The sequence below is a fragment of the Trachurus japonicus genome, chromosome 21, assembly GCF_045865225.1.
Source record: "Trachurus japonicus isolate A0001 chromosome 21, Traja_1.0".
Taxonomy (NCBI): Eukaryota; Metazoa; Chordata; class Actinopteri; order Carangiformes; family Carangidae; genus Trachurus; species Trachurus japonicus.
The window spans coordinates 21,581,811-21,609,614 of record NC_140927.1 but is presented as its reverse complement, the minus strand read 5'-3'; the positions used below and the strand labels follow the sequence as shown (position 1 = coordinate 21,609,614).

Below are 27,804 nucleotides of genomic sequence, written 5' to 3'. Positions count from 1 at the left end.
GGGCCAGCCAGATGTGATCTCTGTCGACAAGGGAATCAAATCCACGACTTTAAGGTCAAGAAAAAGCTAATCAGACAGACACATGATCATCTTTCTCTGCACTGACATTGAGGAGCTGTCAACCTGTTTGTGTGCAGAGTACAAACAAATGCAAATAGGAGTTGTCTGCACATAGGTTTATATGTCACATCCTTTAACTTTTATTTATGCAGAATTGTTGAAAACATGAATTCAAAGCTCAGTTCTTACAGTTAAGACATCTTATCAAAGAAAATCTTATCAAAGCAGATATTTTGTAGAATATAGGCTAATATAAGAAACAATCTAAGACATAAAACTCACTGTAGTAGTATATATTTGTTAGCTTGGATATACGAAATATCCCACTTTTGCAGTTTACCGTGTGAACAGTTGAATGGAGTTTGATCTGTGCTTCTCAGCCTTCCAACTCTAAATAAATATATATAGCCTATAGGATAAAATGAAAAAAAAAACACATTCGGTGTTGCCAAATCAAGCACTTTTGTCAAATCACTGACCAACCATTTAGAAAAGTGCCTGTGCTCACTGAAGGAGCTCAAACACATACTGCACATGAATGTTACATCTCAGCGCAGAGGAAGGAGGGGTGGTGAAGCATATTAAGGTATCAGCACAGCAATAAAAAGCATGAATGAATCAGGCGGTGTCAGTCAGTAATAGGCCTTTCTCTCAGCAGACATTTTGACATTTCAGAGCAGGCAGATCTAATACCACTAACAAAGCCCAGTGAGCCATCATGCACAACACAGGATCTTTAGAACTGGCAAAACCTGACAGGATACAGCCATTGTTGTTAATCACACCTGTGCTTTTGTGCTACAATGTCAAAATGTCTGCTTTGAAAAAGCTCAGAACAAGCCCAGCATCAGACATTTGCCTTGAACAATGAGTCATTCAATGTTTATGGGTAACAGCAAACAAAGGTATTTTGCATATTGTTCCAATGGTTCCACAAGCAGTCTCACATGGTCAAATCATTGGTCCATGTTGCACTGCAATGCCTTAGCTGTTATTAAACAGCAGGAAATGTTTTAAGATCAGATTCAGACCAAAATTTGTATAATTATTCTTGCAACATTTTGTGTTTGATCCTCTATCGTATGTTGTGGTTTTGACTTGTCACAGTAGGAAAAGCACACATCTGTAAGTAATAACTCCAGCAGTTGATCTTTTCCATTCAAGTACCACAGTCACTGGCTCTGACAGTGACAGAGTGAGAGAGCCTTCATGTGCAATAGCACTGGATCCTGAATTCAGAGCAGCTAAGTGGGATTTAGCCATCATATTCACACCTGTGCTTTTCCTATTATGACAATTATGTCAAGTTGTCTTCTGGGGAAAAGGCCTATTAGTGGCATGGACTGACTTTGGCTCTCGCATAATATTTACAGCATCGAAAGGAAATATAGAAACAAAACTACAGCACCGCAGAGAAATCATCTGGACAACGGAGGGGGAAAAAGTGGGAAAAAAAGAAAAGTCTGCTTCTAATTACATCTCAAACGAGTGACTTAACTTTTCATTTTGGCAGTTTTCCCCACTCTAGCTCCTGCCCAGGACTGTGTCTGAGAGTCAAGACTAATCAAAGGCACTTGTATGGAGAGGACTGTTGGCCTCTGAAGGGATTGAGCCAGTTCAGGCCAGCCTGCTGCTCTTTCTCTCTTTCTCTCCTTCTCTTCTCCCTCTCACTCTCTCTTCCTGTCCTGTCTGTTTAAGGGAAGCAAGATTGGGAAATTCCTTCAAGCTACTTTACTTCAGGTTTCTGTGGGATTTAAACATGCACACTGAGGTTTTGGTACAGTCCATGTTAGTGCCGTTGTTTCTGATTCTGCTCTCTGCCGTGGAGGACACTTTGTTACAATCGGTGAGGTGAGTTTTCACGCAGCCCTTGTTTTCTCTTGTTTATTTTGGGGTAGTCTGGAGAGCAAGAAGGAAGAGGGAGGTGCAGAGTTTTGCTGACAAAGTCAACATTTGGAAAGCACAATGTGGAAAAGTTTAGGATTGCCTATACATGTAGTCTGCACTTGCAGTTTCTTTGCACAGTTTTTTTTTCAAGCTGTTTTTCCAAATGTCATAACACTGCATGCCGAGTCACAGGGTAAAAGTCTGCTTCTTCTTCATTTTCGACATTTGACATTGCAAATGGCACTGTTAAAAACTTACAGACATTCATTTATTATCATTTGGACACTTAGCTGGAATTAAATATAATGATGTTATGACAGCTCTTATGGTAATGGGTTCGGTGTAAAAAACGCTAAAGTGACATTTTGGCTGGAGCAAGGGTTATGAATGTGAAGAGCTTTTACTGAGCAACAAACAAAATCTAAATATCCAAAAACCTAATTTATGCTGAAGAAACATAAATAGTAACCTTTTTAATACTTCAATGCTTATAAACCTAACCCTAATGCTGTAAATTAGTTTTTCAAAAAGTGTTATAGTCATTTGGAATCGAGCGTGAAAATGGAAATAGTGACATGAAGTCAGTCCCTGGAACTGGTTAAAATATGAATGTGAATGATTCATTTCTGTTTATCTTGGCCTTTTACGGCGGAGCCCCCGTCAGCAGAACTGTAAATGTTGCCATGTGGATTTAAACTTAACTCAGCTGCAGAGGGGGTGTTTGCTCCAAGCAGGTGCACCATGCTTGCGTAATGATTATACTGTGTATGTCTTTCTGGACACTGCACTGTATTTATTGAACAAACAGTAGCAAACGTACACATGCTTTTTACTACAGAAAAGCAACAGTTCCTCAGACTCCAGCCGATAACATGTGTCCATATCCAAATAATCCCGCCCCCTGTTTGTTTACTAAATATGTCATCATAACAACCTGGCAGTGTGAAAAATCATAGGTGGTTCAGCAATTATGCTTTGTAAGCTCAGTTCTATGAGCACACATGAGGAATGCTACATGATATGTCCATGAAACACTTAACCGACACAACATACACAAAGTAGGCAGGATTCAGGCTGTAGTGCTCCACCTGTATTTAAAAAACCTCCAAAGTAACGGTATGTCATCCCTATAATTTTAAACGCACACGTTGCCCTCTTATCAACGCTATATATCCACTTGTATTGTTGCAGGGCAAAAACACATGTTGATATGTTGCATGCTGAAATTGAAACAGTAGTGCAGTGCTTAGCAATGTTGCCCTGAGTATGAACCCCAGGCCTGGGGCTTTTCTGTTCTGTGGAGATGGCATATTCTCCCTGTGCCAGCAAACACATGGATGAAATTAGCGGTTACATGATATTCTTTGGGGACTGTTAATCTTTGATATTATTTCTTCATATTAACTTATTTTAAGCTAAACTAAAATAAACTAAGCAACCCATATATTTGTACAGCTGAAAAGGTGTATTAAGGTTGAAAAGGTGGATTTAAAAAAAGCAGATTAGAATAATACATTCTTGATATTTCATGCAACTTTTTATAATACCAGTTCAAAGCAAAGTAATGTATACTGTGGCAATTTGCATCTTTTAATTCGACCTATTCTCCATTTTCAATTCCAAATGATTGAAAGGCAGTTTAGCCAGATTTGGTGACATAGAAACATTTGTAGTTTTGTTGTGAAGTGACATTAATTGGATTTTCTCAGATTCTAGGACTTTATTGTCAACTTGGTTTGTCACAGCCCCAATCGTGGGATGCTCAGTCAGTTCATACACGCAATTCTATTTTACACTCAATTAACAGCTCTCATATTTTCATACTCTACACTCATTTATGCTATAATGATGATGATGATGATGATGATGATTGTTATTATTATGATAATGCTTTCCGTTAGATTAGAGTAGAATATTAAGTATTGATTGCCTGTCACTCTGCAATGAGTGACATCAACATCAAACTCCTGCTCATTCTCACAGAGGCTGTTTTATAATGTAATTTTGTCATTTGTAAATTTGCCCATTAAGGGGATGAATAAAGTCTTATTTCTTCTTATCTTATAAAACACAGACCAGGAACTAGAGCGCATACACAGGGTGTTTTTATTTTTTTGTCTTTCCCAGTGACAGAGGAGAAAAATGCAAGAAGTTGCACTGTCCCAGACATAAAATGTGTTGCTTTCAAGTACAAGAGATAGATTTGTGTTACATATACCACTATATTTATCCCTCTGAATGAGCAGACAGGTCAGTTGAACCAGCACAGAGCACAGGCTGCTCATTTACTTTGCCAAGGTCTATGCCACAAACAAAGGACAGTAAAAACTAATGGATGTCTCGCTATAAAGGAATGACTCATTTGGATACTGACAGACACATAGTTGGACTTTTTGAGACTAGATGGGCAAACAAAAAATACTTTTGTGTCCATATGGGGTTTAGGCCACAGTATTCTGGTGCCTCTTTATTTATCTCATTAGTCTGAAAACAAATGAGATGACCGAGCAGATGTCTCTTGAGTCATAAAGAAGTTTGGAACACATCCTTTACTGTAGGTTTCAGTTTAACTTTGCATCAAACATGTAAATTCATACTCTGATGCTGTCAGCATCAGCAGTTAATCAGGCCTTCAGCACTTAACGTGCCCCACTTTCTTAACTAAACCCAGAAAAAAGCTGCAGATAGAAGGGCGAAAAGCAGACTCCAGGTTTCCAATGTAAAAGAATGGAGGTATAGGCACATTCCCCGCTTTCAAGCAAGTGAGATTATGAAGCCTGAAATGAGAGGGATCCTCACCTTCATCATCCTCAGTCTTCTGAATATCATTACCTGAGGTTGCTAAGGTCAAATCACCCTGCCGACCAAACAAAGCTGGCAGCACCAGTGTGAGCGCTGCGCACTAGATGTAGCGATGCTAATGAAGATCAGCTGAGGCTGGAGCAGAGAGTGGAAAGTAGTGGAGAGCAGAGACAAAGTCATTGGTTGGCCTGTTGTAAAAGACCATGGCTCAAAGTGTTCAGTGAATACATCTAAAATTCAGTGTGCAGCTTTGACAGAGGAGTTTGGTCAAGGCTTGAAAAGCCATCAGTGGGTGAAGCATGTGTGAAACTGAACTTGTAAAAACCTCCCCGTGACACCTGGAACACACACATTGTGTGTTTGATTTTCCTGGGAGTGTCAGGAACATTTTATCTGCTGATTGTTTGAAACGTGTCTACAGTACTGTTCCCCAAACTGGACAGCTGGCCAACATCAAGAGTGCATGGGTAGCAACAGAAAAAGAATGTCAGACAGCGCCCAAATGAAACAAATCTCACTGAGAGACCCCATGGAGTAAAAATGAAGCACAGCAACAGCTGCTGCAGGGTACTCCATGTACGGTGAAGCTGTTTCTACACAATTTGATTTGTTAGCTTAATCCTTCACATTCTGTGTGCTTGTCTGCATGTGTGTGTGTGTATGCCTTCAGTGATGTAGGCCTACAGTACAGTAGCACATAGAGCGGCAAAGTCCGTGTTATGACAAGGTTTGGGTGGATGGATGGGAACACAGCATTGTGTATTAGTAGTGTGAAAACAATGTTGTTTCTTTTTTCCGTGTCCCTCCCATCACACTCACTTGTAACCATGACGACAAAGGTTCTCTAACCCTGAGGAGGTACTTCACTCAAATCATGATCTTTTTCCAAAGCCAACAATCCATGACCGTTCCACAACCTTTGCTATTTGTTTGGCATTGCTACCATAACAACCAAGTCCTGGTGCGACTGCCACTGATTCGCTGCTAGTACAAACAACCACTATGGTGTGATTAAAAGTGAATCTATAATGCATCATTTTGTAGGTGGACTATTACGTGATATAACATCTTGAATGGGTCACAACACTAGGCAACACTTTTTCTCAGCTGGTGTTTTGTAAATCAACCAGACACAGGTGGTAACACACTTGACCCTTGACCTCGGAGGTCTCCAAAGCTGTTGAAGAACTGACCTTTCTTTCTTTCTTTCTTTCTTTCTCTCTTTCTTTTTTTTCCGTAGACAGGTGGGTGGCCTGTGTAAACTGTCCTCAGAGTCGTCTCTGCGCCGCTGTCGGACACCTGATGGCAAGATCTGCAGTGGGAGGGGCAAATGTGACTGCGGCATCTGCATCTGTGCAGCCTCCGAGCCCGGGAGGTTCTATGGGCCCCGCTGCGAATGCCACGACTGGGTCTGTGCTGTGCATAATGGGAATACCTGCAATGGTAGGTGGACAATGACATATGAGTCTATACGTATACACAGCGAAGGAAACTCGAGCTGATGTTTCAGCTTGTTGCTGTGAGAACAGAGAGCTTAAGGGTTTAATCCAAAAACCCACTAAATTTATTTAAGCTTTTAATATCCAGCTCTTTTGATATAATTTCAAATAAATAAACATGTAACTCACAGACTTTGGGAGGATTTAGAGTATTTTGGTTTCATCTGCGTTCGTTCCATTATTACTGGATCCAATGGGTGCGGTATTGTGTTGAGACCCCATATCACCTTGGCAGCACTTCAAAGGATTTCTGTGGTAATAGACAGCTGGTTGGTTCACAGAACGCTACCAAGGCATTCCCTTTCACTGGGAGGCACAGCTTTGAACTTAGCCTGTTGCCTGAAATTTTACAAGTGCTGGAGGGGACATCCACACACTCAACAACATTTTGCAAACTATTTATGAGAACAGAATGAGACAATGAATGGCTGTTTCTGTGGAGAGAATGCAGAAGTTGGTTATTTATTGAGCTGGCTGGACATAATCAGATAAACTAATTTATTAGGTGCGCCTTGTGAAAATGAATGCAGTCCAATACAATACAGTCCTGCAGTAAATCCTACATCGAATCTACTGTGTTCAGTGTCTTTGGTGCAGATTCAACTTTATTTTACTTTTTTAGCAGCCGTGTGTGTATTGTTTGGTAATGTTGTTTTGTTGAGACTGCTACAGTTACAGTAATATTTTTGTATGTGAAAAAGACTACTCATGTTGATTACTATCTGAACCTTCAGTCAGCTTTATCATTTATTTTCAATGCATTGTTTTGATTTGGACACTTGGTGCTTTCCCTGCAGGCTGATCCCGTATGTTGATATAAAGGGGAAAAAATCCTCATCTTTGTGTCCTCTGTGGTCACTGGACTAAGGATGTCAGTGTTTGATGGAGTCATGTGTGAATCCAGAACAGGTCTAATGGAGATATGTGTGCGTGTGCGTGTGTGTGCGCGTGTGTGTGTGTGCGCATGTGGGCATGTGAGGGGTAGAGTGATTTATTTGGATAGACAAGTTGGCTGCTGTGAGGAGCTCATTATGGTTCAGCAGTCTGGAGTGAGAAGGCCCTGCTTCAGCCTGATAATGGGGTTTCACTCACTGGTACGCTCTGCAAATGGAACCTAGATACATCAGAAGAGGAATGGGTTTTCACACCCAGACACACACTACACACACACACACACACACACACACACACACACACACACACACACACACACACACACATACTCACGTACTGACAGACACACAGAAACAGGCTCATTCTTACAGTGCAACACTCATGTGCAGACACATGCAAAAGCGTTCACATACTCACAGTCATATGCCCATGTGCATACAGGCTCCAACAATTACACTCAAAGCATATTGAGAAGATTCCCCCCACTCTTGCTCCCCTCCCCCCACTGCTCAATGGCCCATGCAGCATGCATGGTCTGCTGTCTAAGATGGGCAGCCAATTTCTTTCCCTGCGGCTCCCTTATCTCTGTCTCTCACAACTGCCCACTGATAAGATCCAATAGATTTTTCTCCTAAGGGATAAACTGTGTGTTTTCCTTTCCAAAGAACATTAGCTTTTCCAGCACTGACTTGTTCTTTTACCTATAGGATGGCAGTCATCAGACATACACGAGATCTGAATTAGCAGATGTCCATCCGCTCAGTCAGCGCAACAAGTCGAGCTGGACATCGACACCAGGGATGATACATGTGATAAATCCAGGTTAAAAGGTTGAAAAGTTGTCAGTGTTGCTGCCTGAGTGAAATAAATCAATTTTGTTACATTCAATTTATCTTATATCCCTTTAGTGTATAGGGCTGTATGGGAAATGCTAGTGTCAGCACAGAGCAAGAGATCCAAGACCAAGATCCTGGTCCTTTATGTGATATTGCATGGTCTTTCCTTTTGTTGCATGGGTTTCTAATGGATGCAATCAATAGACATGCAAGTGAACTGAACTGGAAGCTCTCTGTCCTTATCTGTATAGATGCTCACAGGAAAGAAATGCCCAGAGTGGTCTTGCCTGGTGCATGCTGGGACAGAGGCAGTATAGAAGCTTATACAAAATGTTTCTGCTCTCTTTAGGGATGTTTAGAGGAAAATAAAGCAGCCTCCTTGACCTTTTATTCTTACGATGTTTTATCCGGTAGCTTACAGACTATCAATATGACCAAATAACAGCAGCACTAAATGTAAACCTATAGTGCAAACTACACATGAGACTTTTGTGTTTCTATATTAAGGACATCAAGGATCCCAAACACTGGAATTGGAATAAATTGTGTGTTTAATGCAAAGTGCACATGTCCCATGAAAATCTGAGGTATTTAAAAAAAACAACTCATGTGTTTATTTTCTAAGGATTCGCAAAAATACTGCTGCTGTCGTGTTTTCCCTCCTCTGGTACATCCCACATTGAAGGAGAGCAACGGGTTGATGACCCGAACTAACATCTGTTCACCAACTGTGCAAAAACCTTCCTGTCATGTCTGTCTGCTGTTTGTTTTCCACTCAGTTTAAACCCTCTTCCTCTGCCCCATTCTGAAAATAACACAAGAACACAAGAAACAAAAGCTTTGAAGCTGAAGTTTTCAAATCAGATATTTAACCCTCTGTAACAACTCCTCTGTTGTCATAAATGAAGGTCAACTTGCCAAAGTTTCTCATCTGTTTTTCACAGCCTTCTACTCTTTTCTTCCCTCATTGAATGAGCCACGTACGAACGCTCTGCCCTCGCTTCTGCTCTCTCTCTCTGTCGCCCCTACTCTCTCTCCTTGCAAAGTGGTTTCTTCTGGTTTGGGTTCAGACAGGCTTTGCTTCTCTGTGATTTACTGTATAGTCTTTTTCCATTGTCAGAGCCACAGAGGGTGGCCCAGAGCACAGCAGGCTTGCATTGTCCCACTGATAAAACACTGTGTAATCAACTTGTTAGTAATTACTGTTACAGCATTGAGTAGAATTGGACCATTATATCAAGACCGAAACCCTTAGCGAGCAACCATCTTCGAGTTGAGTCTTAATTGGAACAAAATGAATCGTTTACATTTTTTTTTCTTTATCTAAGACTCTTAATACAGCAAAGCAAAATGTTTGATCAAACTCTAGTCAGTGGTTTCCCCCATATCTCTGGCAACTGCTACCATCCCCCCTCTGCCACTGTTGTGGACTGAGGCACAGAGCCAGGCAAGTCTGCAGTCCAGAACAATCTGTAAATTTCTGATGCTTTATGATCGTCATTCTGACTTTATCATATGTCTGTCCTTCCCATCCCATCTCAAAAGAGCAGTTGAAACGAGGAGGTGGAAGTGCAAGAGTAAAAAACCTTTTCCCCCACGCCCTGACGGATGGTCGATTTGGCGTTCGGTTCTGTCGGAACATATTTTTAGCCTCTCTACCTCTCGCTCACTTTCTCTCTCTCTCAGGCTATGGGTTTTCAGATCCTCTGTTCTTTGCCTGGCTCAGCCCCTAGCCTCTGTGCCCCCTGCCAGAGTCAGAGAAGATCCCACCCAAGGGGGTTTTATGTCAGCAGCACAGCACATAAGAAGCCAGTTTGGCCGGTGCTGTTCCAAATCAAACTCCTCCAGATGCATTTTCCATCAGTATTACATAAGCCTATGAAGTTACTTTCAATACGGACACATTATAGACAGATCATATAAACTAATCACAGGAATAACTCACTAATGGTAGTCTGTCCAAAGTGACTAATAGGTTTAATAAATGATTTTTTGTTGATTTCCCAAAGAGAAAGAAGAAAAATAACAGCTTATAAGGGCCCAGTGGAATGCCGTCCTTGAGCCATTACAGCCCATTAAATTGTCCATCGCTGCATTTTTTTTCTTTTCTGGTACATATTTTGATGTGCTCTCACTTAGATATTCTGAGCTTTGCAAGGCAGTGTGTCTGTGTGGTGAGTCACCTAATGATTGCAGTGTGGGCTGCAAGGAGAAAAAAAACCTCTCAAGTCTGCCAGAGTCTAATAGTAAAAGGAAATTTGACCCACAGGTTAGGGTGCAGTTGTTCTACATCGCTGTGATCCGTAATGCTTTAGATTACAACATTTCTTGTTATGTGATGGTAATTAAATCAGATGTTCCTGTACAGTATACAGTACACACATATAGGTACATGGTGTGAAGTTAGGTAACAAGGAAGTTACTATCAGGGAATATTTTAAAACTTAATTCTGTGGTAATATTTTAATTTATGTCATACACAGGTGATTGTCAGCTGAGGCTATTTTTAAGACACAAGTGTGGTTTCTTTATCATTATGCTTTTAAAGTCTGTCATGGAGCACCCCATAGGTAAACCTACTTTACAACATAACCACTAAGATATCATCTACAGTATATGCCTGTTTGAGATCCTTTGCACCTTATTCCCATTCTTCATGTTTCCAGTCGCAGGCTATAATCTAAAGCACTGAGCTGTGATCCTGACCAGAGCTAGTGGGGGGAGAAAAGTCTTTCAAGGTATTATGAAGTTATGAATCTACTAAAGTTGACAATTAAATGCCTGGGTGGAGAATTGTAGAAGCTAGAAGGATGAAAGCGGGAGTTCCTCATCCCGAGGACAGCACACGCGGAGAATGAGTTATTACCTGAGACAGGTGTCTCCTAGATCTTTTCCACCAAACATGCGCTGACGTGCTGTCGTTTCACGCTCCACAACCCACAGGGAGAGGAAAGCAAGAAGGAATAATTACTCACTGAAATGAGTATCATGTTATGGAGAATGTGATCCAAACAAAGTAAGTGGGGGAAATGTCATTTGGAGAGGAAACATCAAGTGCAAGTAATAAATGAGCATATAGATACAGTCTGTGGGAGTTTTTAGATTTACATTATGTGATGTATGTTTTGCGTTATGATTGAAATTACAGAATATCAAATGTTTGTGATTTACGTTTTTTCCATTCACAGAGAGAGAATTACATGCAGCACGCATGCATTATACCTGGTTAATCATTAGACAGGGGTGAGCAAAATCCAAATCCCAAATTAGCTTGCTGCATGAGTCACTATCCTCTCCTTGTCAGCACTTAATCATGGTAACGCTACATCACATGTTATTACTGCCATTGATGTGTCGCCTCTCTCTCTCTAACCGTTATTGGATGTGTCTGTGTGGACTGATCAGGACCTGATTGGCTGGGTGTGTGTGTCCATCTGAGGAGTGTAGGAAGGACCCTGACACCCCAAGCCACTCAGAATTACAGCTCTCAGAGCACTAGGGAAGATAAACAGTCAACAGACGGCCACCTTCCCACACACATAAACTTTCGCCTTGCAGACACAAAGGGGCCGTTTCATATGTCAGAGTGATTGTCAAGCAGAGATTAATGGGGGCTAGTGGGTGGCAGTGACTTGGTAATAGTCTGTTGAATTAAGTTGGAAACACTTTAATCTAATTTTGTTTTATTTGCGGGTTGTTGTGTGGTAAATGACAAAAAAAAAAAAAAAACTTGAGTGATATTTCAGAGTAAGAATGTTTTAAACTTATCCAGATTATCCCCATAAATCTGGGTGAGTGTAGTCATGAATAGTAACAAATGTACAGTGTTTGTGGTCTACAGTAGATTTTTTAATGCTGCAGTATTTCAAGAATAAGAAATCACTACTGGAAATAACTTTGTCTCTGATGTGTATGACTTTAATATGCAGTCTGACAGTGTCAGTACCCAAGGGGGGTACAGTAAATCTGGATAAGAAAACACATCTACAGTACAGCATAGAGCAAATAAAAGAGGGCTGTTTATCTTTATGAGATCATTTTTCTAACCTACATCTGCCAACACTGAAAAAACAAATTTTGAATTGTTTGATTTTTTTTTTTCATTTTAAGTGTATTTCTACAAAGAAGGTCCTATTAAGCACAGTCTAAAGGGATTGTTATGTAATTGCATTGCTTTGACATCACACAGAAAGTACAGTTATACTCAACTGTCTCAATTTGGCAGTTTTTTTTAGTTTTTTTTTTTAATTAATCTACTTTCCTCAGAAGTGCATCTCTGTGGTGTAGCTTTCCTTGAAGTGCACTTTCCATATTCTACAACTGTTCCCGAGCGTCCCCTGAGACATATTGATAATGAGAAGAGACAGGGGACTTGCCTGCTGTTAATGACTGATGGATAGTCCTTGAAAAGGACACCACATTTACATGATGAACGAGTCAGGAAAATGATTGAGTGTGACATACAAGGCCCCTCTCTGCTAAATGCAACAGGAGCAACATTTATAATAACTTGTCAACTGCCCTCATTTGCATCATACGATTCCTCCTGTTTCTCATATTGTTCACTGTGGCCATCCAAACGATGAGAAATAGTGACATGTACCCTGAACACAATAAGGTATTTCTCTCAATCAGTGCTTGGAAGGATGGTTACTGTCTGCCTGCTGGCTTACTACATGTACATTTATGCATCTCAAGGGAAATGCAAAATATTTCACATCCATTAAAAGAAGTCACTTCGGGAGTCCAGTGGGTCTGTTACAATAATTAAGAGTCAAGGGGCCAATGAATCCTGTACCTCTCATTCCTATATTTTCCTAGTCGTGCAATGCCATCGCATTTATTTAAAACAACACTAAGGTATGTCCTCGTGTGTATAGGGCAATTTGAGGCACTGGTGAGGGGAAGACTTTTCAGAGGAAATAAGCAGCATGTGGTGTGTGTGTGTGTGTGTGTGTTTCCCTTAAGACCGTGGCTACTGTGACTGTGGGACATGTGAGTGTGACGAAGGCTGGTTCGGAGATGCCTGCCAGTTCCAGGAAGACTGTAACCTACCCAGCAAGAAGAGCAAAGAGCTCTGCAAGAATCCACAGGGGGTGGTTTGCTCCAACAAAGGTAATATGAACACACATGCACATACTCACACACAAGAAAATATACTCAATCATGCACACAATCCTGCGTCAAACAAACAACCAGCACTGTTGCCACGGCCATATGCACAATATCTAGATAAGAGTTACATTAAAAAGCATTTTCAATGTTTTGCCTTTCTGATATTGCACTATTTTTACATGCTTATATGTTCTAATTAATGATTTAAAGTGATTTTAAATACTTTGTAGTGGTAGTATTCGGCTAAGCTTTATGAAGGGAAGTTGGAAATTTGCTGATATTAAAACCGAAAATGTGTGTTCTTGTTAGAGAGTCAAAGATTTTTTTTTGTATTGTCCTATTCAGTTTAGGGAGCCAATATTGTGATTATTCTATAGTCAATTGTCACTTTAATATCTTTATAACAATGCCTTTATCTATAACTTGTAATCCTCTGTCAAGTCCACTTCTTTCAGATAAGTCAGACATCTACCTCTGCTCTCACACACATCAATCAATATGAAGACAGATCAATTAATAAATTCAAGTATGAATGAGCATCATTGAGAAGCTTGACATCTTGAGGTAACAATAGCATTAATAATTCATTTTGGTCTGGACTCTCAAAAGCCAGAGCATGTTTGATGCGCACAGGCTCAGTCTGTATGTTTATCTCTGTGGACACATGATTAAGGATTAGCACACTGAAGACTCACAGTGTGAGGTGATGTCTGGGCCGAGGTTGTTTTCCACACACTGACAGCCCCTCACCCACCTGGGCTTAACCTCACCACTGGCCTGCAATGCCTCCAGCTAAATGAAGGATAAACGCGTATTTGTGTGTCTGCATGTGAGCTTGTGTGTCCCTCTGAAAGCATAATCTACAGTATGTGGCCTGTTTGAGCATGTAAAATTGCAGATTTATTCTCAGCGTGTAGTTGTCTAGCCTTCTGTCCCCATAGCGCATCATTTTTAAAAGCCCCAGCAGACAGACACATACACACAAATACACCTACACCACCCATTGTAGTCAGATGCTGCACTGTTGGCACATGATGCACAGACGGTGCCCCCAGTGCACATCTGCAAGCAAGGCGGGTTCCTGGTCTTAAAGTGCACTGCATCCACAACCTGACAAGAGCTGAGCACACAACACAAAGCTAACCTTAAACTGTGTCTAAAGCCGGTATCTTTCATAGGCACCTGCCACTGTGGAAGCTGCATGTGTAACAATAAGGACAACAGGGGTCTGGTGACAGGACGATTTTGTGAGTGTGACGACAGCGAGTGTCTGGATGAGGACACTGGAGAGGTGTGTGGAGGTATGCCTGGCGACTTCAACTCTCACCTCATCTCATATGGCTATTCAAGGACTGCCCTATCCTTGTCACTGTGTCTTGACTGACCTAGGCTACTGTATGTGTGTATGTGTTGGCTGCTGTCAAACCAATTGCAGTAGCTCTCAGTTTAAATGACTTCTTAAAGGAAAACTGCCACAATTTGTTGATTTGCTGTCTGAAAATTTGAGACCATTGATGTCTCGATGATGATTATAGTGTGGACTTCCCTCTGCCCTGAACAGCAATGGTTCAATTGTAGCTTAGCAACCGTACAGTAACTAGGCAAAGCAGGCCTGTCGAGTTGTCAACATGCTAACACGGTGTGTTTCCTATGCTAGGTTCAGTATCAGGGTTTAGGCTGCCTCTTAATTGGCTTTAATTGAAAAGTGAATGATATTTGCATTAGTCATAAAAGCCCACTTATGTCCTCTAGATGGATCATCAACAGAGAGCCTTTTGCCTTAAGTTTGGCAGCAATCTTTTCATGGTTTTGCATTATGTAGATATTCAATACATTTTAATAGTAGGTTTTGTAGAGTTTTCATTTTTAAACAAGACAGCTAAGTTTTCTGAACCTATTCACAGAGTTAGCATTTCCCATCTAGCTAACTTACCCAGCGCTCACTACACAAGAGGATTAATAAAGAGGATTACTGTAATAATCAAACATCCTGAACAGAGTCGGGTTCACACAAACACTATTTCCCATATGTAGCCCTGAATGGCCAGACTCTAAATCAACATAATGGCCTTTATACAATTCGAAAATGAGAAAAGACATCAGCCTAACATGCAAATGAAGGTTAATTGGAAATTAGCATGGTATGACCTGTGGTGTCTCCTGTATTTGATGGTGTTATATTCTAATCTGGGCTCAGCAAAGTTTTCCATTGCCTGCTTGTCTGTGTTAATTTGCCTTTCGTAATTCTGAAAAACAAATTATGGAGTTTGCTTATCAAGCTTTTATGAGAAATCAGCTGTCTTCATTTGTCAATTTTGTCGAGCAAAACAAATAATTGTATAGACTAAAATAATATTGTTTCAAAAGTAAAATGTAGTTAGATTGTTTTTTAATTATACTCCCCCTTAAATGTGCATTTAGATGAGTAATAATCTGTGAAATCTGTTTAACAACTGTCAATCGGTGGCACCAACTGATCAACTGTTGCGTGTGTGCTCTGATCTGCTTCCAGGCCATGGCCAGTGTTACTGTGGAAACTGTTACTGTGCTGCTGGTTGGCATGGAGACAAATGTGAATTCCAGTGTGATATCAGCCCATGGGAGAGCAAGCGGAGATGCACATCTCCAGATGGCAAAATCTGCAGCAACAGAGGTCTGTTTACCTGCGTGCGTCAAACCAGTGCACATACCTGATAATCTGTGATTCTATTTTAAAACTATAATTTTATGATTCAAGTATTGTAGCAAATTCAAATGTGATACTACTTATTTTAACAATCAGAAACAGATGAAAATATTATTGACTGACAAAGTAATTAGGCCTGCTAGATAGTTTGTTGGTAGTTGATGTAAAGAAATGCCCTTGCTCGATGAAACCTAGTGGTCTTAAAAAAAAAAGAGAGATCTAATGAAGTGGGATATGAGGTCTCCTATTCTGTGTGAAATATTTTTGCTGCAGCTGAGTGATCAAGGTTATTTCAGCATGCTAAAAAAAAGAGAACCCCAGTATGGTTTCTCCTCTCTGACCACCACAGAAGATTAGGAGTCATCTCTGAAATCAAACCCAAAGACAGGGATGGACAGGAAGAAAAACAATAGAAATAGAAATACAGGGAAAAAGAGACATACTTGTTTAAAAGAAAAGTCCTCATGTAAATTCGACTGAAAGTCACCAGAGCATGGCGGACAAGGAGTCAGGGAAATAGCTTCACAAACCTAACTGAAGTGATCCTGTGGGGTTTCGGTAAAACCCTCTAAAATTAATCACAGTGGACTGGCTGAGGGCTGGCTAAGTGGTGAGGCTAAATGGTAGGCTACATGGACAGAGTCCCATCACAGAGCTGCGATTTATGGTTAAGTGCACAACTGACACAGCATGAACAACCATCCAGAGTGTGGTTATGGTGTAATGGCATATTGTACCCACTTCTGTCTAGAAAATAGAGGGCAAAGGCCTGACAGCACCACCATTTACCAGAGAAGAACAAAGGAAAATCAAAAATCAACCAAAACACATCTTCTCTCCTTGTTATCTTGGTTTGACAATGTTTTTGTAAAAAGTACTGATTGTCAATCTAATTCTTTATTATTATTATTCATGTGAATTATGGGGCGGTAGGGTGTGACAGTGTGTTGCCTCTCAAATAGCATTGCATTAGTTCTGCATCTTCCTCCCAAACTCCAAAGACATGTGCAAAATGTGGATTGATGACTCTAAATTGCCCGTAGTGTGAATGTGAGTGTGAGTGCCTTGTTCGTCTCTATGTGCCAGCTCTGCGATAGACTGGCGACCTGCGCAGGGTGTACCCCACTACTATGTCAGTCCGCAACCCTGCATTGATAAGCGTTATAGACAAAGGATTGAATGGATAGATGGATGGAAGGATATAAATAACTGTATGGTACCAATAAAATGTGTTGGTGAGTAAATCACATGTGTTGGGAGCTGAGGTTGTGGTGTAAACTCTCAAAAACATGCACTGTCAACCTTGCTCCTGGTTTGGCAGAAATGTGCCAGTAGATCAAAACATCTTTTCATTCTGCCCCATTCAAGTGCCAAACAATCCCTGCAAGTCAGACAATTTGGTGCTGATTATAATGAGAGTGATTTTCAGTTCCCAACCCTATGTGCCGTGCATTCATTTTTGCTCCGAATTAATCCTCCTTTAAAGCATTGTGAAGATAATTCCTGGTGATTATCGGCAAACGGATCAAGGAAGATGATTATATAATAGAAGGTTGATTTGATTTCATCATCCTGTGTAGATGTAGAGATGTGAAGTGTTTTGTATGAGACTGTAAAATGTCTTCTCTCTCTTTCTCTCCGTCTCTTTTCCTATGCTCAGCAGTAACCTTTATCTCCTGTTCACACTCAGAAATGAATGAGTGAATGATTTGACTGACAGTACCCAATAGATAACTCTGTTTCATTCCAGCAAACTGTCAAGCCCTCTCCGTCTGTTAGGTTCACCTGACCCCCTCAGTTGAGCTAATAATACACTAACTGGCATGCTGTCAAAATGATAACAGCCGCTCCAGGCTAAATACGTGAGTCTATATATGATTCCTTGATCAAAACAATTTGAATGGCTGATGAAATGGCTGCACGAGGCTCCTCTCTCCACCTTTTGTGTAGAGAAAGAGGTTGATTTGCACTGACAAACAGGAATCTGCCGAAAAATATCAATGCATTTTCTAATGGACTTCCACTTTTATAGAGCGTTTATAGGACAGTGTTTGAACAGTAACTAGTGCAGGTGCTGTCATCTGCTCTACTGAAGCAAAGCTGTGACATTTGTGGCAGACATAAAAGTGCACGGCTCTAAAAAATCCAGGACTCCAGGGTTATGAGGTGGTGAGGGAGACTGAACCCGGTGCCAGGGGCCGGTCACGCGCCAGCCGCAGCCCACAGGCTTGCCAGCTGGCCTGGCTCCCCTGGGGTTCCCCGTGCTCTGTCACTGCTGATAAGAGAAAATGGGATTTCCACTGGCTGCTGCTCAGCTCATACCCTGGCTACGATGTAAAACAAATGAGAAAGAGAAGGAGACAGACAGATACATAGATAAAGAAAGGGAAAAATGAGATGGATGGCTAAAGAGTATTTATTCCTCCTGGCTGCTGCTAAAGTATAAAAAATACTGTATATTGTCCATCCCTATTTTTTCCATTTAGTATGTTCATTTTCCAGTTAAATCCACATTGTTGATTTGTTTGGACTGTTCTGCTGAAAAATTACAATAGTTAAGCAATGCAATGTGAATTTACAATACGTGCATGTGTTATGTGTGTGGTGGTTGTGTTAGGTACCTGTGTGTGTGGGGAGTGTAACTGTTATGATGTAGATCCCTCTGGCGACTGGGGAGATATTCATGGAGACACCTGCGAGTGTGATGAGAGGAACTGCCATGCGACCTATGACCGATACACAGACGACTTCTGCTCAGGTCAGCACCCTGTTACTGGATTAAAAGAAAACACACAGTCCTCTATATGAGACATTTATGGTCATACTGTTTGATGTTTAAATATGTGGTTCATTTTTGACAATAGTTTTAGACAATTTAAGTGTGAATGTTTATTTGCATGCTGTACCAAGAGTTAGATAAGAAGATCGATACCACACTTTAATGAGTTTACTTTATATACTTTCATGTTTGTTTATTTGTCTGTATGTTTACGTGGGTATATGGAAATACTCGCTGTACTCACTGTGCTCAGAGTCAGACAGAACAGCACAGAGAGAAATCCCCTTAATCAAAACAAAACCAGTTTAAGTTTGGAGGAAATCTCAGTGTATTCATAGGGACCTGTCACTCAGAGTAAGATGTTTTCAATAAAATAAGGATTTACTCAGAAAGAGCCCATAAATTGTGTAGCCTACTCCATGAATGCAAGCTTTTTTTTTATTAAAACAGAGATGTTGAACCCTTGCAAAACAAAATGCTGAGCAATACAAAAAACAAACATTTCCCCACAGTCACTTGTAACTGTATCATGGTGGATCAATATCTTAATGTGAAACTGTAACAAAATTGTTTTAACCCTAATCCTATATAGTTTGGTACACCATCTTCATAAAATGGCAAATATAGTTGTTGCTCTTCTTTTGTGTGGATTAAGTGTAAGTGATATCAGCCCATTAAGTGTAACGTGTTAATTAGTTAGATTTATGGGTCCATGCTGGCAGATTGTTATACAGTAGTTGGACAGAGCCGGCGGGAGCCATTGTTTCCAGTCTTAATGCTTAGCTAAGCTAGCTGCTAGCTCCAGCTACATAGAGGGGTTATCTTATTGATCTTGCTTGAATATTTTCCCAAATGTCAAGAAAATTTGTTTTAAAAGAGAATTGGTTCTTTACAATGTACTAGTGTGTAATACTGTTAACATGTAATGATCTTGAGAAGCACATCTCTTTTTGCTTAGCAAACACTAACAACACCTCACCACCATCTGCTTCCAATACTCTTTCCATATAACTTAGCAATAAACTGAGGAGAAGTTAGGAATGACCTTTTCCCTGTTGCTCTAGAGAATTAATGAACAAAACATGATGAATGCTACCACTGTGCCTACCATTCATTAAACAAAAAAAAAACTCTGAACCAGGCATTTTTCTTAACTTCCTGGCATATTCACTAGACCTATCTAAAATTAAACCGTACAGTAAATTGCTGAGACAATACAGACACAGTTCAGATCAGGTAAAATCATTGTTGGACATACAGCGGTTTAGAAAGGCTGTTCAAAAGATCCCTCATCTTCTCACCTTTGCCATTACTTGTTAATTTACAACCCTAATCTTACAACTTTGCTTCCCTTTCCCTCTCTTACACCAGCTCCCATTGACCCTCTTTCTGGTCCATATAGCCTGTCCCACCCTGCTCTGACCCTCTTCACTTGATGCTATTTTTCCCTGCTTATCAGTGTAGTTATTTGAATGTTTTCTGTACAAAGCCACAAAGTCTGTTTCACCTCTCTGTTTCCTCCACCTTGTCCTCCTTCTTCTTGGCAGGTCATGGCCAGTGTAACTGTGGCAGGTGTGACTGCAAGGAGGGGTGGGCAGGGAGGAAGTGTGAGCATCCCCTCTCCTGCTCGCTGTCTGTGGAGAGCAGTCTGAAGAAGTGTCGGGGAACGTCCAATTTGCAGTGCTTCGGACGAGGTATACCTGGTCTTCCCATTTGATCCAGTTGCCATGGTTACTGCAGCAGACCTGTACTCTGCTCTCACCTCTTGGTATAAAATAGGCCATTTCCAGGCAATCACTTAATCAATCCTGAAAGACACGAGGGAGAGAAGCTATCAAGTGTAATGATATCTTTAACAAAGCCATGCAGTGCTTTTGTGCCACATGTATGTTGTGCATTAATATATGTGTGTGTTTGTGCGACAGCTTTATGGTATGTTCATTTTTTATGTCTTAGGTATAATGATTTGTACTTGCACTGGTATGTAGCCTACATTTGAGAGAGATTAAGGGGGCACTGTTTGTTAGCAGCAATGTGAGCCTTGGCTGGAGCAGCTCTCTCAATAGAACAAGCTGTGGGTCGATGTGTCAAGATTTATTGTGGTGACTGAATGCTTCATTAGTGGCCCCTCCGAAACAGAGAAAGCTTATTTTCTTGGAGCCTCCAAATGTTGGGCTTAATACTAATATTAGATTCAGATGCAGAACCAACACTGGAAAGCCATGCTCACAAACCATAGGTCCAAGTTGTGCTTGTCCCAGTCATGCACCCGTGATCTTGTTGATTGATGACAGTGAGGTGGAAGTGGGAGTATGGTGTTACATTTAAGGTCTATAAAACTAATGTGCTCTACCATGGTTGCATGTGCACAGTTGTTGTGTATTGCAGTTTACATATTATAATGATTTGATTTTAAATCTTGATAATTTTTATTCTTTAAAAAAAATGATATTTCTGACTAAATAAGTAACAATTGAGCCAAAATACTTAATTAATCTGCACCATCAGGGCTCTGTGGGTGGATTTTTATCAGATTTTATTATTGGTGGAATTTCTTTTTAAATAGTTGGGGAAATCATGCAGTCCATCAACTGTCCAGCCGCTCAATCAACAGAAACACAAACCATTAATTAAGATTATACTGGACTTCGGAGCCCAACGATTCTCAGCCAACGAAGGGAGAAACAAATGAGTCACCTTTCACAAAGATGAATGGATCAATCTCTCCAGGCAGTGGACATTAACTAAACGGCAATATCATGAAGGAAGCCACATTCTTAGCCAAGTACTACAGAAAATATTGCACTTAAAAGTCTTTAGGCTTCAGTAGAGAGTGAAGCAATGTGGATCTTACTATCCCACAAAGAAGCAGAAAACTGAGCATGGGGTTGTTTGAGGTAGTTATGCATAGTCATTGTATTAGTTGCTGTAGATTTGGATCAGCACACTGTCACTAAGGAGACTCAGCCGAGAACAGCAACAAACTAGCCAAGCAATGTATGTTTTAGACACTTTTTCAATAATGTGCATCGAAAGAATCCAATGTTTATTGAAATCTGTGCTTCATGTAGAGGAATATCACAAGAATACAGTAGTATCATACTGTAGTAAAGTACCATACACGTTGTGTTGTGTTCATCTAATCAAATGTACTGGGAGGATCCACTATTCAATTTGAGTAAAGATATGTTGATCATCTACGGTAGGCTACAACAGCCGACAGAGTTAAATCATTCTCAGATTTGCCAGACAGCAAAAAGCTGAGCCAAATACACTCTGTGCGTTCATCCAGAGCTAACAATGCACAATGGTCATGCTGGCGTTGTTCTTACACTATTTGACAACCTGCATTGTTCCCAAATATATGATTTTGCCATTTGTTGATAAGATGAATTGTCTTGTAGCTGCACTGTGCACACTGCACAGTCTTCTGAGGTATCACTTGTACCTGTAGTCTACACTGATGCAGCAGGCTTAATCAATCAGCCTCACAGTGCTGCATGGGCCCATTGTTCGGGGTTCCTCTACTCCATTCATTTTGCCCTAAACAGTGTTATCATTTTCAGGGGCATACCTGCAGTGCTTCTGTAGTGCTCGAGTTGAAAATGTAGAGTAAAGTCTGTTGTATTCTGTAGTTCTCTCCTCACAGTGATTCAGCTTTATGATGTGTAACTGGTAGTGGGCGATACAACAAGGACACAACCCGCCTGGGTTCAGGGCTCCGCAGTTTTATCAAGGGTTAAAGTGAAGCATCGATTTCCTGTTTTATTTGACTGCGGAGGTAATCACTGGGGAGTCTGCAGCCTCTCAACCGCTGCTTTATTCCAAAAGAAAAGAGAGGATGTGAGGACCGTAGCCTACTGTGTGTTATTGCAGTGGCCCTTACAGATATCCCTCACACCCGTGGCTGAGAGAACTGCTGATTAGATTGCATTGCCTGAAACCGAATAGGGCAGGGCTGCTACCATGGAGGCAATTACAGGTCATCACCACCATTGGATAACAATGAAATAATGCAAGTGTGCTCTCAAAATAGAACCAATTTGGTCCTTTGAATACATCAACAATTCATTATACTGTATGTTGTGTCTGTGACATTGCAGACTTTGGTCTTGACGGCCTCAAACCAGTGGCAAAGCAACAGGGTTGACAAAGCCTGGCGCCCCCTCCTCTCATAATGAAACAGCAACAGATTAACTTGTGTTTGGAGAGTTAATTAGCTTTAATTCCTCCAGCAGTACCTTTAAATTTATCTCCAATTGCTGCAACAAAATGGAACTTTAAATTACTCTGTGCAATAGAACAATTAATGGGATTCATAAATTCTTTTATAAATTGCATTTTTTCCCTGGCCATGCCTGTCCGTTCAGGACGCTGTTGAAGGTGCATGTGCATCTACACCACCCGACACCGTGTTGAATAAATATTTTCCTGCACATATGCCTGAATTAATTAATTCCGATGAGGGATTTTAGTGTGTGTTTGCAGTGTGTATGTATGTGTGTGTGTGCGTGTGTGTATATATAAAACTGGGACACATTATTTCAGGTAATCAGAATTTCTAATGTCTGCTGAGGCCAACAATTTATATCCATAACATGTTGAAACTATGGTCTGTATGCCATAAATTCACACTGTCAGCTCCTCCCCTCTTATTAGTCAAGAATATCTGAATGTGCTATTCACTGCCTGTATGCGGGCAACCTGAGGGAGGGATGCTGTCATGGAAATAACAAAGGGACTGTGTGTGCATGCATACCTGATTGTTTAGTGTGGTGTCTGTATTCATTTGATTTACCCAACTTTCCTTTCCCGGGGATGTCCGTTTTAGTGTTTAGTGTTTGGAAGATCACAACAGTTGGAAACAAATAAGTGTAACAGAGTTCACTGCAAGGCTTCGATGAATGGCAACGGATCTAAAGGGTGAGAAAACAGAGAAAGGGAAAGAGAGAGAGGGTCTGTGGGAAACACAATGAAGAGAGACAGGAAGCGGGGGAGAGAAAGAGAGAGAAAGTGAAGGAGACAGACGTAGAAAATCACTTAGGCATGGATGAATGCGGCTGGTACAGATGGCAGCTTGAGCGGAAAAGCCTTGAAATTTGAAACAGCAGCTTCGGAGCTTTTCTTCCTGAGAGGTGGAGGCAAGGCGCTCGCGGATAGCACATTCTTTATACTGTGGTATTTCCTCAAGGAAACACCTGCTTTCAACATCTTTCTGCTGATTCTTGGGATTCCTTTCGCTGCTTTCTGAGGAGCAGCTTGTAACAGACATTAACTGTGTGATTGTTGCTTTTTAAAAGCACATCTTTTCCAACACACTAGCAATTAAGTGGTTGAATTGTTATTTATTTTTCTAGTACCAATTTAAAAATATTACTGACAGCAGAGAAACCAAATAACCAGAATTTTGGCTTCACCTATGGGTTAAAGACCCAGTGGAATGAGTCCTAGAACAATAAATGGATAACATTAAATGGTGTAAATGAGGTCAAAGTATAATTTTAGAGGGAATTTGATCATTTAGCACCTTGGTGTCAAAATAAAGACTTTCATTAAGCATTAGACTGGATGCGTTATCTAGTGTGATGCTGGACCATTGCGGCTGCCACATAATCCCAGACAAACTATGGTGAAAACTTGGATGGTAAAGTAAATTGGCCAATTCATGGTGTTTGATGAGTTGCTGAAAGACTTTTGGAGAAGTTGTTTCCAAAATTCAAGTTAAATCTCACAGTTATGAACTTGTTGTTTCAAATCATGCAGGAGTCGGTGAACACATTTCAGTTTTACACCAAAAATGTTTTTTTAATCAGCTTTGTTTTTGTCTCGGCTAAAAGATTGCTAAAGTGAAAATGTAAGTGCAGCACAAGAGTATAATTTGCACTTGTGCGTGTGTGTTAGTTTTGCAGCTCTGTGGCGAGAGCTGAGTCACAGCTGTGGTTGTGTTTAAGCAGATCAACCAGTGAGGCAAAAACTTTGGCATGAAAATGGGTACACACTTCCGCTGGGTTCAGACTACTTGGAAATTCGACAAATATCAGACTAGATAGAAGAGTGGGGCACTTTTCCAAAATCACATACAACATTAGAGCTTTCTCTTTGAATCTTTGAAGTTCACATTTAAATGGCCATCGAAACACTGCTTCAGTATGAGTTATATTAACGGCCGATCTTATTTTCAATGTATGAGGTTCTCCCATAAAGTTGACTAAGTCCCTGTAGCCATTTTCTTTCTGCAGTCTTTAATTTGAATTTGAAGCCCTGAGGAATTGTACGTGAATTTGAACAGGTTGAAAGTTGAATTAAAAGCTCAGACATGGCACCTGGCTGTAAAATATTAAGTACACAATCTTCTGTACTTTTGGGACTCCAAGCTTTTTCACGGAGACTTCAGGGTTTATGCATTATAAATCCCAAGGAGTGTCCTTTAATGTTGTTAGAACGAGCAAAACTCCAAACAGCATCCTCTCTGGAAAATCTATACTATTTTTTTTTTTTTTTTTTTTAATGAAAAGGTAATTATTTTTTATCTGCACATATATGCAAACAGAAGTATTACTAACTGAATGAAAATCAATATATTCAATATCTGTCTTTGTACCGATAGAAGGAATGGAAGGAGAAAAAAAAAGGCTCTGTATCTCTTGGAAAAGGGCAATTTCCCCCCGGGAGAAGCCGGCGTGGACTCTCCTCCCAGCGCGTTAGGAAACTATCTGCTGCTTTTTAAAAGGGAGTGAGAGAAGCTGACATGATTGACCATTACTCAATCCTGCCTTACGACATGGTGATTAAGTATTTATCCATTTAACGACGCATTCATCCTGCCTGAGCCTCTTTCCAGTTCCAGGCTGCGCAGCAACATGACAACGCTTCACATCTGCTCTCTAATATCACAAAAATGAGTTTTCCACACCCTCACCTGCCCCGTGTTCATACACACATTTGCGCTAAATATAATAGTCCCAGGCCAGCGTCCTGATGTAACATTGTCACTGAGGAGGTGTGCCTCATGCAAATTAAACATCAACTCACACAAACACACGCACGCACACGCACACTCTGATGTGGATGCTTTGACGACCACAGAGATAATCAATAAGGCAGGGTGTTGTGTTGTTGATCACTGGTTGCTAGGGTAACTGAGTTCCCAGAGCAGATGGTAGGACGAGAGGTTGCTAGGCTGTGTGTATGCGTGTGTGGTCATAAGAAATGACAGTGATGTGCACAACACATTAGGTGAAGCTGTCAGTCAAGTGGGCATCCCGGCAGGTCGGCCTGCCTCTAATTCCACGCAGTGTGTCATCAGACGATAAAAGCAGGCAGCATCAACATTATGGATGTGTTTTAAGTGTTATTTACTGGCACCGGAATGTAAAATGTACCCTGCAGGGCTACAAACTGGGGGGAAAACACTGACAAGTGTGAATAATCATTTTTGCAAGAAGGACATACCCCGCCCGATGGAAACAGGAGGGAGGAGGAAGAGAGGCACTCAGTATGCTGTGTTTTAACCATCTGTCTTCACTGAGCTGGGAAATTCCCTTTGAGCAATTAAATTTTCATGGTGGCCAGCTTACCTGTTTGTAGCCCTTCTGGGTGTCTTTTGTCTACAGCGTCAGTGAATAGGAACACTTAAAACACATCTAACTGTGTGTGTCCTCCTTCTCCATCAGCAGAGCAGGGAAGACAAATGCACTATTTATGGTGATGCCTCATATTATGCAGTGTCATTCTTAAGATATATCCACAGAGATATTTACAAGGTTAATAATGCATCATTATAGTTACATCATTAAAGAGGAATCAGTGACTTTTTTTTTTTAATTTATAAGAACAATAATTTAAGCAACATCAATTTAGCTTGTAAAATAATAATCTGTAGAACGAGCCAGTGATTAGCATTTAAGAAGATATTTCTCACTTGAAGCCTCCAGACATCTGAGTGTGGCCTACACGTTATACACTCGTAATTATTATACCTTAGAGCAGCCTACTTAAATGATCAATGAGCAGGTATGCTGCACACCTCCAATGATAGTTCAGAATAGATGTTTTTCTAATGAGCTTCACCATTAGCCAGCATGCTCGCTCAGCTCGTTTCCCCATGGCCCTCTTCACTGGCAGCTCGCTGATTGAAGTGGGAAAGCAACATCTTGAAGCGCGCGTGTGTGTGTGTGTGTGTGTGTGTAGCCCATGTGAGTGTTTATTAGAGTGAGTGATTTACATCTAAGATTTGACCATGTGGCTGGAAGGAATATTGTCAGACAAATTAAGTCGTGCGGCTTAAAAATCAGTTATTGAACATCTGAAGGAATGTAAATCACGCTCCTATCCTACAGCTTGAATAGGAGAAGGAAAAAAAACAGTCTGATCTGAGATAGCAGCAGCTATTAAAAACACAACTCTGCTCAGATGTGAGAAAACGCCTCTGTTTTTTTGTTTTTTTTGTAGGTCAGTGCCAGTGTGGACAGTGTACTTGCCACCCACCTGGGGACAGTCGTGTTCATGGCAAAAACTGTGAGTGTGATGACCGTCAGTGCGAAGACATCGCTGGAGAGGTCTGTGGAGGTAAGAGCACACACACACACACACACAGAAACACACATGCATGGGCTTAAGAAACAACATTTGTGCAAGTTGCTTAAGGAACAGAGGTATCTGACTGAACACAGGGACAAACAGATGGCAAGTCTAGGTTTTAACATTACTGCTCAAGCTGTGGCTATAGAGCAGAGGAGTACAAGTTAAAGTCATGTTCATTTTCTGCACAGACAGTGGGCGTCATGCTAGAACCACTTGTATAAAGAGACTTTGTACTGAAGAGGCTCCAGCGAATGGTTTCAAAGAATTTGTTGCATTCACCACTTTGCTCATACTTTGAATTACGCACGTTCACAAGTGGTCCGATCCTGTCATATAAGTCATGGACAGATGGTGTGACTTTCTCCACTGGGTTAAAAAAAAGAAGAAGAAAAAAACACTCATTTGACTTAATAATTAATTAACACTGACAGAGCTAAATTTGTAATTTTCCATCTGCTGATCTCAGGCAGCAGGACTTGAAGCTCTGTGTTGTGAAATTCTCTGACATTTGTCTGAGTGACAAATGGAGCAGAACAGGTAGCCTTACATAGCAATTTGTGGACGTACAGTATAGATGATGTAAATGATAAAATCCTCCAGAAACAATCAATCTGAGTTGAAACGCTGGGACAACCAAGGCTCATGGGGAAAAAGGATGAGAGC

At 40.8% G+C, this 27,804-nt stretch overlaps 1 protein-coding gene across 1 annotated transcript in view; it reads left to right on the top strand.

Annotated features, from left to right (window-relative positions):
• The first annotated feature begins 1,250 nt into the window (after positions 1 to 1,250).
• itgbl1 (integrin, beta-like 1) overlaps positions 1,251 to 27,804 on the top strand; it is a 39,524-nt gene continuing 12,970 nt past the window's right edge. Inside the window, exons 1-8 of the mRNA XM_085764165.1 lie at positions 1,251 to 1,911; positions 5,990 to 6,192; positions 12,947 to 13,093; positions 14,272 to 14,394; positions 15,606 to 15,746; positions 18,397 to 18,537; positions 20,106 to 20,252; positions 27,010 to 27,126. Coding sequence (XP_085620291.1) covers positions 1,820 to 1,911; positions 5,990 to 6,192; positions 12,947 to 13,093; positions 14,272 to 14,394; positions 15,606 to 15,746; positions 18,397 to 18,537; positions 20,106 to 20,252; positions 27,010 to 27,126 — 1,111 coding nt within the window. The 5' untranslated portion in view covers positions 1,251 to 1,819. The remainder of the gene's footprint in view (positions 1,912 to 5,989; positions 6,193 to 12,946; positions 13,094 to 14,271; positions 14,395 to 15,605; positions 15,747 to 18,396; positions 18,538 to 20,105; positions 20,253 to 27,009; positions 27,127 to 27,804) is intronic.